This window comes from Atta cephalotes (genome assembly GCF_000143395.1).
Source record: "Atta cephalotes unplaced genomic scaffold scaffold00013, whole genome shotgun sequence".
In the NCBI taxonomy this organism is placed as follows: Eukaryota; Metazoa; Arthropoda; class Insecta; order Hymenoptera; family Formicidae; genus Atta; species Atta cephalotes.
Window position 1 is genome coordinate 1,505,270 of NW_012130077.1, and position 18,893 is coordinate 1,524,162.

At 34.8% G+C, this 18,893-nt stretch overlaps 2 protein-coding genes across 4 annotated transcripts; one reads left to right on the forward strand and one right to left on the reverse strand.

The window, feature by feature from the left end:
- Positions 1–3,949: 3,949 nt before the first annotated feature.
- Positions 3,950–8,169, reverse strand: LOC105617452 (cyclin-dependent kinase 14). Of its 3 annotated transcripts, none has more exons than XM_012199008.1 (7): positions 8,124–8,169; positions 6,531–6,620; positions 6,023–6,148; positions 5,231–5,448; positions 4,763–5,145; positions 4,125–4,669; positions 3,950–4,041 (listed from the first exon to the last, which is right to left on the reverse strand). In XM_012199008.1, exons 1-7 carry the CDS (start codon positions 8,167–8,169, stop codon positions 3,950–3,952), a joined length of 1,500 nt encoding a protein of 499 aa, XP_012054398.1. The 3 variants fall into 3 exon arrangements, with proteins under 3 accessions (XP_012054398.1, XP_012054399.1, XP_012054397.1); XM_012199009.1 differs by having other exon boundaries at positions 5,231–5,421; positions 6,020–6,148; XM_012199007.1 differs by having other exon boundaries at positions 5,231–5,429; positions 5,980–6,148.
- Positions 8,170–10,924: 2,755 nt separating this feature from the next.
- On the forward strand, positions 10,925–15,419 carry LOC105617451 (puromycin-sensitive aminopeptidase). The gene is made up of 4 exons (XM_012199006.1): positions 10,925–11,239; positions 11,672–11,916; positions 12,307–12,457; positions 13,155–15,419. The coding sequence occupies exons 1-4, from the start codon at positions 10,925–10,927 to the stop codon at positions 15,234–15,236; spliced, it is 2,793 nt and encodes a 930-aa protein (XP_012054396.1). The 3' UTR covers positions 15,237–15,419.
- Positions 15,420–18,893: the final 3,474 nt, after the last annotated feature.

The following is an 18,893-nucleotide window of genomic DNA, read 5'->3' on the forward strand; positions in this document are numbered from 1 at the left end:
AACTCTATTCTTCTTGTTTACTTTAATTAACTATGTATTCTATATTCTATAATTTACTATATATTCTAATGTATACTTATTCTATTTTAATCCCGTCTTTATCCAGTATTAAGCTCATATTTTATCACTGCGATCTGACAGTAAATTGCCGGTAGAAATTGAGAAGAATCATAATTAACTTAAATGGAGTAATATTCTATAGATTTCATTTGATATTTGCTGGTAATCTACCATCATATCCGGTTAGCAGATTGTATTCTGTCGACAAAATTTCTAACAGAAATCTGTAGCTTCGCAAAATCTGTTTTTGATAGATTGCTATTTTGGCTTTTAACATTCCAACATTGCAAATATGAATTATTTCCAAAATTGTAAACCTGAAACAGTTTGTATATAAAGTTCTTAAAATTAATATATTTGTAATATTGCTCAGATTGTCAAGAAAATTATGCGATGCGTCGAAAATAGATGTAAAATTCGTAGGAAGCAATATGTATATATATATATATATATATGTATATATATATAGCGAGAGTTGTATCTTTATTATTTCAAATATTTGTAGCACAGGCACAATACGTTCAACTTATCGCTTCCGAATAAAATCGGAATCGATCATTATCAATCGATCTAATCGTCAGATATATGTAATATCACATATTCATAACGACGCGAGGTGTTCAAGAATGTTCACTTTTGAAAATCTATGTGTGAAAACATAATGCCTTCCTCTTCTTCTTTTTATTTTTTTTCCGATACGCAATTCTGAGCGGTTTCGGTAATATTCGCGATTTCTTATATAAAAATTTTATAAATAAAATGTACAATTGAAGACCGGAAGAGATACAAAATCGGATAAACAACGTAAGTACATATTAAAGCTCTACAAAAAATTTTATTTTTAGAAAATTGAACGAAACGCGTTATGTATGGTAGGCATTTAACTCGGCAGTGGTAAAATTTGTTTGTAATCAATATGATAAAATTTTTAGGGACGTGTACATATAAATTGTTTATATTTTCCTTGCAAAAGATTGCGTCATGTTTGACGAAATTATTTATTATTCAGAAATGTCAATTAAAAATTAAAGAAAGTGAACTTTCAAAAAGTCTAATAAATGCATCAAAAATATAGAAAATTTATAAACTTCATTTCAAACAAAATATTAGCTATATCAGAATTAGACATGTAAAATACATGCGTGCACATAAAAAATATAAATATTATATACAGAAAATATATAAATATAACAAAGTTCATAATGCAAAATCGATTTTTACATATATAATTTTCGTTTTATTGTTTGTCATTTTTTTAAAATCAATCTAGTATTTGTATATGAAATTAACTATTTTTATATGTAATTTTAATATTTAATAAACAAAATAAAATAAATATAGTTAAATAGAACTAAGAATAAAAAATCCAGTTAAAAAGATCGATTCGTTTAAGTACATTTTTAAGATGTAATGTGAATAAGAAAAAAATATTTTACATATAAAAAAGAGTTCTGACACTTCAATTTTCTTCTTCCTCTATTCTTTTTACATTTATTGAGATCGATGTAAATGGGTTCGTGTTTACACGTAAATATGTACATTAAACGTTTAATATTTCTTTCTAGAAATAAAATTCGAAGTTACCATCCATAGGATGGGATAAGTTTACAAATTTCACATTAGAGTAAAAAGATATTAGCACCACTTCCTAAAAAAACAATTCACCGGAATATATACGTATCTCAGAATTCCGTGAAGATAAAAAATTATACTTATTATTACAATATCGACCTACTTAATTCATTCTATAAATGCTTGCTTTTCACTAAAATGGTAGAATAAGAAACAAAGAATTATAATATAAATCTCTAAAACTTAATTTTACATTACGTATTTAACTTCGATAAAGGATGATATTCCGAATGATAACAGTAGTAAGGCCAAGATAATGAAGGAATATATTGGGATTGCAATCTGTTTTACAAAGAAAACTTCTTTCTGATGAAAGAAATTAAATAAAAAATAAAAATTTTATTTAAATATCATGGAAGAAATTTTTTTTGTATATAATCATATAAGTATTATGCAAGTTGCAAAAATAAAATGCGACATTTCCAAACTTCAATACGCATTTTCATTGCAGAATTTATTACGATTTACTGATATCTTTTTCATAAATGTAAAAATAAATCTTTATAAGTGTACTTTTCAATAGATGAATAAGTATAACTTTTTTTTAACAATTTGGCGTTTCAGTTTAGAATAGTTTAAATGTGCACTTCCGTAAAATAAGCGATTTCTTTTTCTTTTTTGCAGGCTTTTTCGCTTAGCCCTGTGGTACCACTGCCGGGTTAAGGATGAACAGGGTCCAGATTACCATACATTTGAATTTCTTACAAAGTCACATTTATTATCTCGATTTAGCTATCTCAGCATCATCGATAATACGAATCTGGTAATTCTATATACAATCTACCGAAATAAACGCAATAATCGGTAGTAATAATAATAGCGTCTTTCAAATCTTTTCGAAACTCCCTCTCCCTTCTTTTACTTTCACCTCGTTGATATATTTTTCTTTTTTTAATAAGTGTGCTGAAAAATCGGTATAAATGTAACCTACGAAAAGGAGTAATATTTACCGCAAAAATCGTCAATTGTAGCTTAGACAAAATTTGGAAGAACTGTAACGCCGTTTTTCTTCTTTACGTCCTATTTCTACTATTGCCAACGCTATTTTATATCGGGTAGTTTTTTAAAAAATCGAACGGATACTCGTTAAATATAATTATACCACGAGTATAAGGTCGATTGTACATGTCACAGTTTATAGCTCGAGCACCATATTTGGCTAATGTCAATAATAATTAAAAGCAAATTGAACAAATAAAATTTCGACAAGTCTAAAATCACTACTTCATTTCTCTTTCTTTCTCATTCACTCTCTCTTTTTGTCTCAATTTGCTATCATTTACGCTACATTGCGACATTGTCGATAAACTTCGATTGTGATATTAAATACGATCTAATGCTAATCACTTACGTCTAAATTACTACAATCGGGTATTATTAACGATGAGCGTTCAATTAGTTTCTCTCACTGCATCTCGCGATGTTGGCTACTATGGCACTTGACTAATACTGATGCGCTGTTTTTGTTTTGACCCCTTTAAACTTCTATACCTTACATACTATCATCACGGCTAACAATAAATTTAATTCGAACAATGATTCCCTATCTTATCTATCAATATTCTCAACTGTCCTAGCGACCAACATCGTATTCGAAACAGCAGTAAAATTCGTTTATATAAAGTGCTACAGGTCTTCCATAATTTTTCTAAGATAAGTAGTAATTACTTCGTAAATAGTTTTGCTAACCAGCAACCGTCCGCCCTACTTGGCTTGGGCTGGGATCGGGGAAACGTAGGGCGGCGGTATGGTATCTTTCTTTTTGATTGGTATTGATCTAAATCTAGTATTTGGACGAAGTGCGAGGATGGGTCGTGCGTGCTTTTGCTTCCTAAATCGAGCGTGCGCAAGTTCTTATAATCTTTTTTTTACTTGTAGCCGTAAGCTTTACTTTCTTGTTTCCTTGACCAGAATTATGATTTATCTTCGTTAATAATTAATTTACTCGATACGTATATTCTCAGAAAAGAAGGAGAAAAGAATATTATTATTGCATGTGTGTGAAAAGAATAGTGGCGGAAATCATGGAGCAGCCCTGAGAGAGAGCGAACAACGCATCTGGGAGTAGTGCATGTGCGCCTGTGTATCTGTATATCTGTAGGTATCTGTTGTGTGTGTGTGTGTGTGTGTGTGTGTGTGTGTGTGTGTGTGTGTGTGTGTTCACAGACACATATGAATCTCATGAGAATGAATATTTCACTCAACGTGTAAATTGCGAATTTACTTATAATTTACTCATTTAACGTTTGCTTTAACCTCAAGTCTTAAGAGTCGTGTGACGCGAATCCGCGCACCCGTGCCTCGAGTTTGTATACAAGTGACAACCTTCTACGCTGAATATCGACACTTCTGCAACAGAATCAATAGATTTCGTCATGAGACGTATATATATTTCATGACGTTGGTTGTGCGAAATTTTACAAAATCCTTACCATCAGGTAATTCATATAATTTTCTAGGAAGAGAGGCGAAATAGGGATGACGTAACGCTTCCTCCGCACCTATCCGTTGATCAGGATTCAGCTGCAGGAGTGACGACGCCATACTATCGCCCTCGGCGATATCATACAGCCGAGGAAACGAGAGTCCCAGTTTCCGCGGCGGATAAAATATCAGTCTGTGTGCTTTATATCCGGGCAGATGCGTGACACCTGGCCAAGTCTCCTCGGTAGGTGTGCCCAGCACTTTAAATATCTTATCGAGTTGGTCGTACGTACAGCGTACACCTGGGAATGTCGGTTCACCAGTTAACATTTCCACAAATATGCAACCTACTCCCCACATGTCAAGCGAGGTGGAGTATTCTGTGGAACCTAAAAGAACGTCGGGCGGTCTATACCATAAGGTCACGACTTCGTGTGAGTATGTATGCGATGGCACAGATTTGGCCCTTGCTAGCCCAAAGTCTGCCAATTTAAGTTCTCCTATCTCGCTGATTAATAAATTCTGTGGCTTTACATCTCTGTGCAGAACCCTCCTAAAGTATGCAACACATAACAAAAATTAATCAACGCGTCAAGATGAAGACATTATATACTCGATATTATATACTATAAACTTTTTTAATTACCTGCGGTGACAGTATGCCAATCCTCTCAATAGTTGAAAAAGAAACAATTTAACATTACGCGGATCCAATCCTCCATTCCCGAAATACCTCTCCATATATTGGGATAAATCGGTATGAACATATTCAAACACAAAAGTGAGCGTCTCGCGGGTATGAATGATATCGTGTAAAGTCACGATATTGCTATGTTTTAACTCTTTGAGGAGACTTGCCTCGCGAATGGCAGTAAACGGAGCTCCTTCCTCCTCTTGCAGTCTAATTTCTTTAAGAGCCACCACTTGATTAGTGAGATGGCTATAGCCTTTGAACACTGTGGCATATGATCCCTCTCCCAACTGCTCCAGTTTTATATAAGCTTCGGATTTACCGAATGGCGAATCTCCCTGTCGAGACAAATTGAGATTAATGTTTAGTATCATAATAGAAAATTAGTGCAAATGAGTACATATATGTAATATAATATATTACCCCAAAAGCGGAAAATCTTTTAGTTCTTCTAGGTTCTGGACCAAGGAAAACTTCAGATTTGGGCCGCGGTGGACGTCGGGGCCGTAGAATTACCCTAGCTTCCTCTCTTATATCTTCATCGAGAAGCTTCGAATCGCTAGAAACCGAAAGCTGTCGATGCACTCTCTCATGATCGCCCACACCTGTCCATTCTATGACAGTCCAATTTCCGAAAACATTCTTAAAATAACAGCAATAGAAATACATAAAATCACAGATTTTTATAAAATTTTGAATATATAAATAATTCTACTTTGCTTAAATTACATACATACGTATTTTGATGTTATTTATGCATTTAAATCGCGGGATAGCTTCTTATGTATACATAATTTCAACTATGCATAATATGCAGAAAAACAACGTGATATTTGATCATTAACAAATGTGTTTTAGTAATCATTTTTTTAGTGTTTTTAGTAACAATATATATGAAAGAGTGCATTCTTATAAATACAAATTAATTAATAAATTAAATAATAAATTAAATTAATTAATAAATAACTTTATAAAATATGTGTGCACATAAATTAGATTTCTATTTTATAATATAATAAAAAGTATGAATTAAGTTTTTTGTTTTTTTCATCTCTTATTTCAAAAAATATATAAACATCTAGACTTACATCATGATACTACATCCATACAATATTAAGAAACCATATATAATGAGAGATAAGACATATGTAAATAAAATATCTATAAAATATTATGAAACCGTAAATATGTATATTTTTAGATAAAGCTCACCATAACGACGATCTTTGTCCGCAGGTATATTGCCATTTGGCTCCAAGCGATCTAGGAACTCCTCCGAATAACCATTATACGGCAATTGACCTCTCGTTGTTGCATCATCAGCCTCTTCTTTTGATATAGCTGTAATAAAATAAATAATATTTAAATGTATGTATAATCATCATTAATTATGTCTAATTAATGATTTATTAATTAATGATTCATGATTTACTTGTATAAAACTATTTTACTCGATCTTTGTAATATATATATAGTATTTACAATATCAATAATAATTATATTACTAAAACATCATGCTGTTTAATTATATACAATAGGCAAAAGCAATTATTTGCTTGACATTAATTATATATTTATTAATTAAAAATATATTTATTGAAAAAAACATTAAAACAAAGTTCAACATTTAAATCCTTGTGATTACTATTATATTTTATTAATATAAAAGTTTTATATTAATATAAAAGTTAATATAAAAATTACCTATACAAAAAATACTTACAAAGTCGTCCAAAGCTGTGACTAAGGCGCTTTTTTAATTTTTGCACTCTACTGAGAGCACCGCCTTTCTTTTCCCGCATTGTCACAGGCCCTGCAACAAATGTAATGTTTAAACATACAATTTGATACACCGAATGTAAGTTGAGATAGCATGACATCATAACAGAAGGCCAAGAACATCAGAGTAATTTAGATATAACAGATCATTACATTTATGATGACATCATACGCTATGTTATGCCAATGCTTCTTAATGATGATAAAGGTATGCATCACATTCTTCTCAAATGACAATGCGAGGAACTCACAGGAAATTACAATATAATAAAAAACAATCATATATGAGACAAAATATGAATATGATTACATCATATAAATATTAATAATTATACCAATTTTTTTTGTAGATATTACACACATTATACTACAGATAAAGAAAAAATAATGACACTCAATGAACGAAGTAATTGAACGAAGTATTTGAACACAGTTTTGTCCCGAATCCAAGTATAATTTAATTTAATTTTCAGAACGTAGATGACTCATCCGTTCGTAGAAGATAATGGATTTTTACTGCAATTAAAAGTGAAAGTACGTATTCTTAAGTATGCACTTTCCAAGTATATGTATCAATTCACCTGAACCAGCCAACTATCATTTTTTCTTGGAGCAAGCCATATAACAAAGCAAACTCTCACGGGACACTTACTAACACGATAAAAACTTTGAGATTGCCGTATGTATATGACACATGACACGCCATTCAGTCACACGTACATACACGCACACGAATATCGACACACACGTTCTTTTCTGCGTACAGGTATGCACTGTAGTTACAGCACAGGAGGTTCAACGAACTAATATACATTAGTTTCACACGTCGAATAACCGAACAAATCTCTGGTCGAGATATTCAAGTGTCAGATAAAACGTAGGCTCTCTCCCTCTCTCCCTCTGTGCTACACAAAAGATTGCATTGTACTCGTCGTGCGACTCGAAAAGATACGGCGATCCCAATCCTGAAATTGATAAACGCGCGCGTTTCTTCCTGTGTTAACGCAAGTATCAAACCGGAAAGGAAAATAATATTCAACTTCTTTCTCGCTTGAGTTGCATATATACTGAAGAACTCGATTGTCCCTTCCTTCTGCCTGCCATCAGGAGATACTGTACATGCACACATATAAGAGACGCGCGCGCAAGGAGAAAAAGAGAAAGAATTATTATTTTCATTTTCTCTCTCTCTCCCTCTCCTCTTCCTTTTTTATCTCTCTGCTTCTCTCGTCAGACTGCTGTTGCTACTTGGTCCTTCTCTCCCGTCTCCATGATCCTGGAACGGAACTCTCTTTACCTCTCTCTTATTCATCTCCTCTCTTGTTCTTTCACACACACCACACACACACACACACACACACACACACACACACACTCTCTCTCTCTCTCTCTCTCTCTCTCTCTCTCTCTATCTATCTTTCTCACCTCGTTCACACACGCACACGCAAAGAGAAACCGAACGGCGAGAGCCGGAACATCGGCCGCAAGAGAAAAATAGGGGAAGGATGCGCGACGGGCGCGTCCGTGTCCGACTTACCCTCTTTGCTCTTGGAAGCGGTCGAACCCTTGTCCTGACAGTACATGATTACTCATTCGCTCGCACGCGCGGGACACATCACATATGGGCGGTGACGCACTCGGCTGCGTGTGTGAGTACGCGCCGCCGCCGCTGCCGCCGCTGTTTTTCCTTCGGCCGATGCTCCTCAGCTCCTGTGCGGCGACGAGAGTCCCGGGCGTCGAGCTCCCTAACACGCGACTCTCTCACGTCGTCCTCCTGTATTCCGGTGATTTCGGCGAAGCGCGCACGATCCCTGTCGCGTCGCCTCGCGCCATGAAAACGCCTCCGCGCTATCCCCGTGGACGATGACAACGACGACGGCGAGGACGGCGAGGACGGCGATGGGAGCCTTCCGCACGATGTGAGCCACCGCGAGAAAATATCACAAAATTTGCCAGCGAGATCCTCGCTAATCGGCCTCTTCCAAGAGATCACCTCTCTACCGCTCCACGAGAGGGGCAAGTTCACGTCGGTGTACACTACACACTCATATACAGAGATACACACACATATCTATCTCTTTCTTTTCGATATTTCTTCTCTTCTTCTCTTATACGGAATCACAAATGATTCGGTCAACCCTCCCGTTTGCACTTAACCCTCGCTGACGGTGGGTGCTCGCGCACACCACTATCTCCAACAAATCATCTGCGATCGAGGATTCGAGGCCGACCGGTAGGGATTGTCGGGAAGTCTATCTCGCTTGTCGCGGATACTGACTGCCCACACCACCGTCACCACCTCGCACCTCGCATCGCACGACACGAAAGTCGCGAGCCGAATTCGGCCGAGACGGCAGACGCGCGTCAGCGTGTATCACAACCTAGAATGACGACCGCCGTTGTATTCAGTGTTGTATGAAGTTGTTCAGAAACGGGTACGCGTGCGTATTCACCTACTTGTACTTGTTGCAGACGAGAAAAATAACTAGACTGAACGAACCGCGAACGCTCGCATTGCGATTTGCGACTGTTGGACAAAAAGAAATCCAACGCCGTCTCTCTCTCTCTCTCTCTCTCTCTCTTATTTTTTTAAAACTGTTTTTCTTTTTTTATATCATTTAACAATCATTGACTTGTTATCAAACTGTCATTTAAATCGTGAATATTTTAAGGCGTATATTATGCACAGCTTACAAATGGTTTCAAATTTTTGTTTGTCACACTTTCCCATTTAGCCAAGTCTGCTTGAACAAATTTTATTATTTTATATTGATCCGTTATATCAAATGTTAATAATGAAATACCGCGAAAAATATAATAGGATTTATATTTATATGACTTGAAGGTAGAAAAACACAGTATATAATTGTTTTGTTATTCATAGAAAAGATCGATAGAATAACGTTTGTGATGTCTTGTGTCATTATTGTCATTTAACGAAAAATACTGTTTTTATTAATACTGAAACCTGCAAATTGTTACGTTTTATATTATTATATTATTCTTATAGATTTTCAATATTGGTAATTTAATATATACCAGAACATGACTTTTGTACGTATAATTTGTCTTTTCTTTTTCTAAAGAATAATAAAATTGGGCTCTTGAGATAAAAATTAAACAATAAATGAAAACACGGGCAATTAAGAGCCTAAATTCGCAATAATTGGAGCAATCGACATATATATTTCTCAATACTAAATATATATATATATATATATATACATATCGTTATTGTTATCATATAACAAATATTGTTATTGTTATATATAAAGAAATATATATGCTACCCAATTACTACGAATTTAGGTTCTTTAATAATTGCCCGTGTTTTCATTTATTATTTACTCAACAAACGAGAATGGATTGAAATGAATTGAAATGGATTCAGATTTTCAAAAATATAATTGATTCACGAATGTTAAAACAAATGCTTTTCAATCCTGAATGCATTTTTATTCATTTATAGGAATTACATGGAGCATATCTCTATGCTTTTCAATCTAAAAATAATATTAACTTTTTCTGTGCATAACACACACATTGTGAATACTATTCAATTCAAAATTTTGAACAGGAAATGCAGTTTTTAATCCAATTGCATCCAATTGAGTCTAATTGGATCCAATTGAATCCAATTAAACTCCAAAATAAGTATATTCACTATTTAATACGCACGATAGAAAAAAATTTCAATTCATTTTAATCCATTCTTGTTTGCTAGGTAATTTTCTTTTTCTCTCTCTGCAAGAGAGAGAATATATACCAATTACAGATAAAACTGTAATTGGTCTATTTTATAATATCCAATATCTATTTATTTCAAAAGAACAATTCCATGCAAAAACCAAATCTATCTATAGACTATAATACTCCATAATAGTTCAAATACTCCGATCAATTTGAAATTAGAGCGGCATTGATAGTCAGTAAATCTTATATACACAGTTTTAAGATAAGTCAATTACAGAGCCGTATTAGCATTTTAAAACATTACTTAAGACAATTTTAAGATAAGAACAAGCTATGAATGCTGATCCTAGTCTTTCCTAAACAAAAACCTCAAATTCTACGTCAATTTAAATAGTTCGAACTTTAAAATCTCTCTCTCTCTCTCTCTTTCTCTCTCTCTCTTTCTTCTCCCTCTCTTTTAAATGTCATACATCACACATGTCACATATGTAGTCATATGAACAGACCTTCATTATCGATACTCGACGTCTCGACGTCGATTTTTTAGTATCGAGCTGCAGAGAATCGAAGTATCGATAAGCCATCATCCAGCAACTCCGGCAAGCTCGAACTGGCTCGAACTTCGAAGCTTTGGGGCATCATGCCATGTTCTCGCGCATCGTCGCACGTGTAAGTGTGGGCTGTCGCCTTGTGAGTCAGCAAAAAGAAAAGGGAGTTGACGATAATCTGTTGTCGAGGTTGTTACGAGCGAGTAGCGTTGGAAACGGTGCGATCCAGGACGCGCGTTACTGTGGGAAAACGTGTCAGGTTACCGTCAGCGAGCCGTGCGGAGTGATGTCGGGCGACGAGAAGCCGTTTCGCCGTCTGCCGTTGTGCGTGCGTCCCTATCATTACGATATCTCGTTGACGCCGCATATCACCACCTTCACCTTCAACGGCACGGAGAAAGTGCATCTCAATGTGAGTTCTGTTACCTACTATCATTCCTCTCTCGCTGCCACTCTCCGTCCTTCCCTTCAGTGAAAAATAGAGTCGAAGATGAGAGATAGAGAACAAAGCGGCCGCTAACCATATGGGAAACATAACCAAGAAACGCCCCGCCCCTGATCCCTTCCCCGCCGCAGTTTCTGTTTAAGTAGCATTTAGATTTGAATCTGATTGGCAAACATTAAGGCAGACTGCCTTATCTTTTAATTGCCGGCAATCGCGATTTTAATCCCTTGATTTGCTCATTAATTTTGCAGTGACGCGAATTCTAATTGCACTTACGAATGTTATCTATTATTTTTCCTCCCGTATTAATCATATTTCATGCTTATCTTTGCGACATACATGACGATTGCGAAAATTCTCTCTTATCTGTTTTTTTTCCTTTTTTCTTTCGGATTATAGGTGGAAACTCCTACGGATACCATTGTATTGAATTGTTTGGAAATCAATATAAAGCGCGCGAGTTTTTATGGAAATGATGGCAAGACCATTGTGCCCGAGAAAATTGTATTATCAGGATTGGAGGAGACAGCCACATTGGTGTTTCCTGAAGCTCTGCCATCTGGGAAAAGTGGATACCTGAACATAGAATTCATGGGAGAGATCAATGACAAGATGAAAGGTTTTTATAGAAGCAAATATAGTGGGTAAGAATACAACTGATAACTTTGAATATATAAAAAAAATTATCAAACTGATCTCTGTTCAGCTGTCTAATTAGAAAAAGAACTTTTTTAATAATATATTTCAATTACTGTTTGTTAATTTTAGCTCCTGAAAATTATATAACATATGGATAAATGAAAACAGAATGTTTAAAGTATGTATTTATATGTATCTTTCAAAGGCAAGATGGTAACTGCGCTGTAACCTATTTGTGTCCTACATCAGCACGCAAGTTTTTTCCATGTTGGGATGAACCATCTTTTAAAGCAACCTTTGATATACATCTTACAATTCCATCTCAGCCATATCTCATTGGGTTATCGAATATGGTGAGCATCCTTCATATAACGTAGAATTTTTTATGATTTCAGGGAGGACGGTACCGTTGAATATGCGGCGGTTACCCAGTTTGAGCCGACAGATGCTAGACGTTGCTTCCCATGTTGGGACGAGCCAGCGCTGAAAGCAACATTTGACATTACGCTAAAAGTACCAATCGGTCTTACAGCACTTTCCAATATGGTAAGCAACGCTGGGCATCTGCAATATTATTTGCTTTTCTTTTTCTTTTGCTTCCTATCTTGTAATTTATATTTAAGGTAGCTGTATGTACTTTTTTCTTATGCTTTTTTCTGTATTTGATATTTGTATACATTATCTGATGCTTAAAATTAATGTTTTATATGTTGATTATTAATCTGTTAACTATTTTTTATTGTATATACTATTCATAGTCGGTTCTTTTATTTAAAATCACGTTTTAAGATCAGATTAGAAATTGATATTGAAAATAGATTTGAATTTAACTAACAGAAGAAAGAACTAATTCCAAGTTTGGTAAACTTTGCTCTGCTCTGATTTTAAGACATTGGTACAATCTTAAGCTCGATACAATCATAAGCTATTTACAAGGCTAATGTTAAAGCCAATGACAAAGCCAATATGAAAACTATCAAGGCTATGACATAAAAAATTATCAAGGCTATGACATAAAAAAAATATAAACAATAAGACAAGTAGTAAGTGAATCAACATTTTGGATTTTTTTATTATCTATGTTATTGCCTTATATTCGCTGATTCTCTTACTACTGATATTTTGCTGTATTTAATTTTAACATCTTAAGACATTACTTAAGTTTTGTAATGATAAAACGGACTATAAATACCGATCTTACTATATATATATATGAGTACATCTTGTCTGTTTTGATTTTCAGCCTGTAAAAAGCAAAGTTACAAATGGGAACTGCGAGACATTGACTTTTGAAAGAACGCCTGTTATGTCAACGTACTTAGTGGCTGTAGTAGTAGGCGATTTCGATTACATAGAGGACATGTCTAGTGATGGTGTGTTAGTTCGAGTTTATGTGCCCAAATCTAAGAAAGAACAGGGCCAGTTTGCTCTAGAAGTGGCCACCAAGGTGCTGCCTTACTACAAGACTTACTTTGGTATCGCGTATCCCTTGCCGAAGATCGATCTCATAGCGATTGCCGATTTTTCGTCTGGCGCTATGGAAAATTGGGGACTCGTTACGTATCGCGAGACCTGTTTACTTGTGGATCCGCAGAATACGTCGGCGGTACGCAAACAGTGGATCGCGTTGATAGTAGCACACGAGTTGGCACATCAATGGTTCGGTAATCTCGTGACAATGGAATGGTGGACGCATTTATGGTTAAATGAAGGCTACGCATCGTTCGTAGAGTTTCTGTGTGTTGCACATTTGTTCCCAGAGTATGATATCTGGACGCAGTTTGTAACGGACACATACATACGAGCATTGGAATTAGATGCTTTGAAAAACAGTCATCCAATCGAGGTACCAGTCGGTCACCCGTCGGAGATCGACGAAATCTTTGATGACATATCGTATCACAAGGGCGCCTCTGTGATTCGTATGTTGCATGCATACATAGGTGATGACGATTTTAGAAAGGGTATGAATCTATATCTGAAGAGACACAGCTACGCCAATGCGGAAACCGAAGATCTCTGGGCCGCGTTGGAAGAGGCCAGTAATAAGGCTGTACGTAAGGTGATGTCGTCATGGACCAAGAGACAGGGTTTCCCCGTTGTCAAAGTTGACTATCGTCAAGAAGGCAACAATAGGATCTTATCATTGTCTCAAGAGAGATTCCTGGCCGATGGATCGGTGGATAACAATGCGGATAATGCATGGCTCATACCAATAAGCGTAAGCTCTTCACAAGATCCGAACAAAACAATATTTGACGGCATATTAGATGCAAAAACCAAGGAATTTGTAATCCAAAACGTTCCCGAGGGCACATGGCTAAAGATCAATCCTGGAACAATTGGCTTCTATCGGACTCGTTACAGTCAGTCCGCTCTGTCACTTCTATTACCAGCAATTAAAGATCATACATTACCTCCTCTGGACAGATTAGGCTTATTGGATGATCTTTTTGCAATGGTACAGGCGGGTTACGCATCCACGGTAGAAGTACTCGAATTAATGCAGGCGTTTCTGCACGAGGACAACTACACCGTGTGGTCCACTATAGTGAATATCTTAAGTAAAATCGGTATTCTCATTTCTCACTTAGACTTCGAGGATTCTCTCAAAGCGTTTGGACGTAATCTATTTCGTGAAGTTAATGTCAGATTAGGCTGGGATCCTAAGCCAAATGAAAGTCATTTAAATACGTTACTCAGATCTCTTGTATTAGGCCGCATGGCAGCATTAAATGATCAAGATACTATCGAAGAAGCGAAGAGAAGATTCGAGCTGCATGTAAATGGCACAACGACACTCGCTGCTGATTTGCGCAGTCCAGTTTATCGAGCTGTACTTTCCGTGGGTGATGCCAATACTTATGTTACTATGTTGAAATTGTACAAAGAGGCTGATCTTCAAGAAGAAAAAGAGCGAATTCTGCGAGCGCTTGGTGCAATCAAAGATGAAACTCTGCTAGGAAAAGTTCTGGACTTCGCCATGAGCGAGGAGGTCCGTGCTCAAGACACAGTCTTTGCCATCATGTCCGTGAGTTTGTCATACAAAGGACGTCTCATGGCATGGAATTTCTTTAAGGAGAAATGGAAGACTCTATTGGATCGTTACGAAGGCGGCTTCTTGCTGGCACGGCTGGTAAAATTCACAACAGAGAATTTTGTCACCGAAGAACAAGCCAAAGATGTAGAGAGCTTCTTCGAGAGTCATCCGACTCCAGGCACCGAAAGAACGGTGCAACAGTGCGTGGAGTCCATTAGATTGAATGCTGCATGGCTCAACCGAGAAAAAGACTCCATCAGAAAATATCTAACCACTCAAGTCTAGTAAAGATAATTCCTTATCTTTTCTCTCCGTTATATCTTAATAGGACATTGGCATAATTCGATCTCGCATAGTTTTACTATGCGAATATCTTATGGTACTGCTTGACATTGTGAAAGAACGTTACTTAGATACAGACTTGTTTCTTGTGTACGAAATAATAATAAATAACACTAGTTTACAAGACTTTTTTTAATTATTTTGAATCGGACAATGTATTTTTTACAGATTTTTGAATTCTGAAACGTAATGTCACAAGCTAAATTTTTCTAACACGTTTGAGAAATAATTGACTTAATATACACAATGATTTTTTTTTATGGTATTTAACATTCTTTTGTTAAGTTATCTCAAAATTCTGATTAGAGGTCATGAATGTATTCATCTTCTATAAAATGCATTTTTTTTTCTTTCAATGTTTCACGTTTTATGTAGCATGTTTTACGTATTAAGATTCAAAGATAGGATATTTTACGTGTTAAGATTCAAAGATAGGATTTTTCTAAAATAGCAAATTTTTTACCTATGACTGAAGTCATATATATACTTATAATTTCTAGTGTGTTAATAATACACATATAAAAATCATACAACTTTTATTCGAAAAATCTTTTTAAATGTGTTTTTTTTCTTTTTTTTCCGAAATAATCGTAGTGACTAATTAAAATGAGACACTATGAGTATGTACATATGTATGTATATATACATATATACATATATAAAATTTAGAAATCACGATAAATTATGTGTCGATAGTGCAACACACTAGAAATTATAAATATATATTTTATTGTCTTAGACGGAAAATTTGCTATCTTAGAAAAATCCTACCTTTAAATGCTTCATAACACGGTTAAAAAGTAAGATATTGCATTTAAAAAATATATTTTATAGAGGAGGAACAATACATTCACGACTTCTAATCAGAATTTTAAATAAACTTTTTTTTTACAAAAAATATCAATAATTGCAAAAAAGCCATTTTTTGCAAATTAATGGTCAATTATTTTTTAAATCTGACGTGCTGGACAAATTTGGTTTGCAATATCGAATTTTCAATATTGAAAAATCTGTAAGAAACATCTTGTCTGGTTTAAAGAATTTTTTTGCTGTAAACTAGTGTAGTTCGACAAATCACGTGTATGCACGCTTGATAAAAATACTAATTTGTTTAATGTTGACTAGTATTGAGTGAAGGAAAAACAAATGGAAGAAAATACAGTTTTATATACACAATTATTATACCTCATCGATAAATCATCTTAATTCAACACATAATTCAACACTTTTACAGTGGTCTTATTGTTTTATTCTTAATTAATCATTAGATTTCGTCATTTTAAATTCACCATTTATAAGAAAAAATTTAGAATTGCCACTTTGATATCTCTCATGTACTATATGAGAAGAAACAATATCATATCAAAACTTAGTTTTTCAATAACCTTCTATAGCAATATTTAAAACAAAATCTATTTAAAATATGATTTATATATATATACATAGATAATTTAAAAAGATCCAGTTGAAGGTTGATTGCTTTTATATTGTTGTTTTACTCATATATTACATGAGTCAAAAGTATGCTCTCGATATATAAATGAATTATCCATTATACCAGTATCAATTATACCAGTATTCGTGTAAAAAAATCTACATATTATATAACATCTTTTTTTTATGAAAGAGAGTTATTAATTCCATTTGTCAAAATAAACACACGTTAAATTTTTGATGAATCATTCAACAAGAAGTTGTTTACGCATTTTTATTTATTTAACCGATGTGACTTAACTATTTCATGGAATGATTTTCATTTTAATGATATTCTAATTTAAATAATTGTATCTTGAAATTTATAAAGTAGGTAATTATATTAAGTATCGTGTCTAAATGGAATATTCATAAAGAAATTTTAAACTTCGAGATATTTAGGAAATTCCAAGTTTTTGAAATGTTTTTAAAAAATTTGTAAACGTCACAGACGCTTTAAAATTTTTAAATATCTCTTGAACAACTTTTCAGATATTTCTTGCGTTTCGTTATTATGTGTTACTGATAATAGAGAATAAAAATACTCCTGTTCAATGACATTTCATAATGATCGCACTAGCCTTATAATTCTATACAGAACTTATAGTATGTAATTCCATAATATGTACAAATTACAGTTTACAGTCTATATAATAGACGATTGTTTATTTCACGTATTAATGTTAAATGCAATATTATGAGTGCCGTAATTACCTCATATATTAATAAAGATACATTTTCCTTGTATTCACACGTAATAGAGAAAAGCTAGCGTCTTTTATTCTCGATAATTCTTTGTTCGTAATTTATTTTTTTTTTTGTATTTCCTGCCATTGATTTTATGGATTTTAGTCTTTCAATTTGAATTAAGATTTGGACTAAAGTTCTGAAATTGTATCGCAGTTATCGGAAGGAGAGACAATTAAACATATTTTATGAAGATGTAAAATTAAAACAAAATTTGACAATTAATGTAAAATATCTTAAAGACATCTCTCTTATGATTTTATGTCCCGATTGCATATTATCTGGGACACCATCAAAATAAAAAATTGCTTCGAAGAATAAAAACGAAAGTGGATGCTTTTTATACTTGATATCGCGACATTTTTCATGTCAACCATCATAAAACGTAATTCCCCGCGTTCGATGGTTGCACGTGCCGATTCGAGACAAGGAAGGAAGATGGTCCCGGTAGTGAGTCAGCCTTCAGTTTCATTATCAGCGTGCTTGTTGGCAGTCATCAGCCGACAGTTGTTACCGAGAGTAGCTCACTACCCTCGCGTCGGAAGAGATATTTCACCCTCTATCTGTCTGTTAGAAACGTTTGAAATGGCACAAAATTGGAACAAAGATTCTATTTATTTTATTCTATTTACTTATTTTTATTCGATACTTTTTGTTTGATTTACAGATCCAATTAATCTACCAAGCTATAGATTCCAATATTTGAAGTCTAATTAAATCCCTTATGACGATGGAATACAAATACAATTATGAAAATTTTCTCATTTTAATTCCTTCCAAATTTACTAAATTATTGAAACAGCAATGTTTGAGTTGAAAATAATTCACTCCAAGTTTACAATGATTTTATTTTCTTAAATTTTGCAGATCTACTATGATATTCTCCAAGATATTTCTTCATGCTACATGAAGTACAAGAAGATCAAGAGCATGAAGGGTTAATATCCTTAGATGTTGAATGCTTTTAGAGGATTGTCCAAATCCTCGGAGGAATAATGAATGCATCCCCTCGTTCATTCGCTCGAAGAGGGGAACGAAGAGCGAACGCTAGCGATTGTGGAAGAGGAAGGGCGGGGAGATAAGGGAGAAAGAGAGAATGTCGAGGAACCGTGGGGTCGGTTCCCGTGGGTATAACCCGGATCGAGCGTTCCCAGGAACGCGCACGTGACCCGCGTCAGAAGACGATCAATACAGACTTTGCGAACTCCTACACCCCACTGGAACGACGTGTCGCCCTTGTATAATCCACACACATCCTTCGCCTTCCGACGAGACCGATAGCGACGGCGAACGACCATCATCCCTCCTCGCACGTGTGCGTAGATTGTTGCGCGCACGTGCGCCTATTTAACCCTCCCGTCCCTTCTCTCTCTCTCTCTC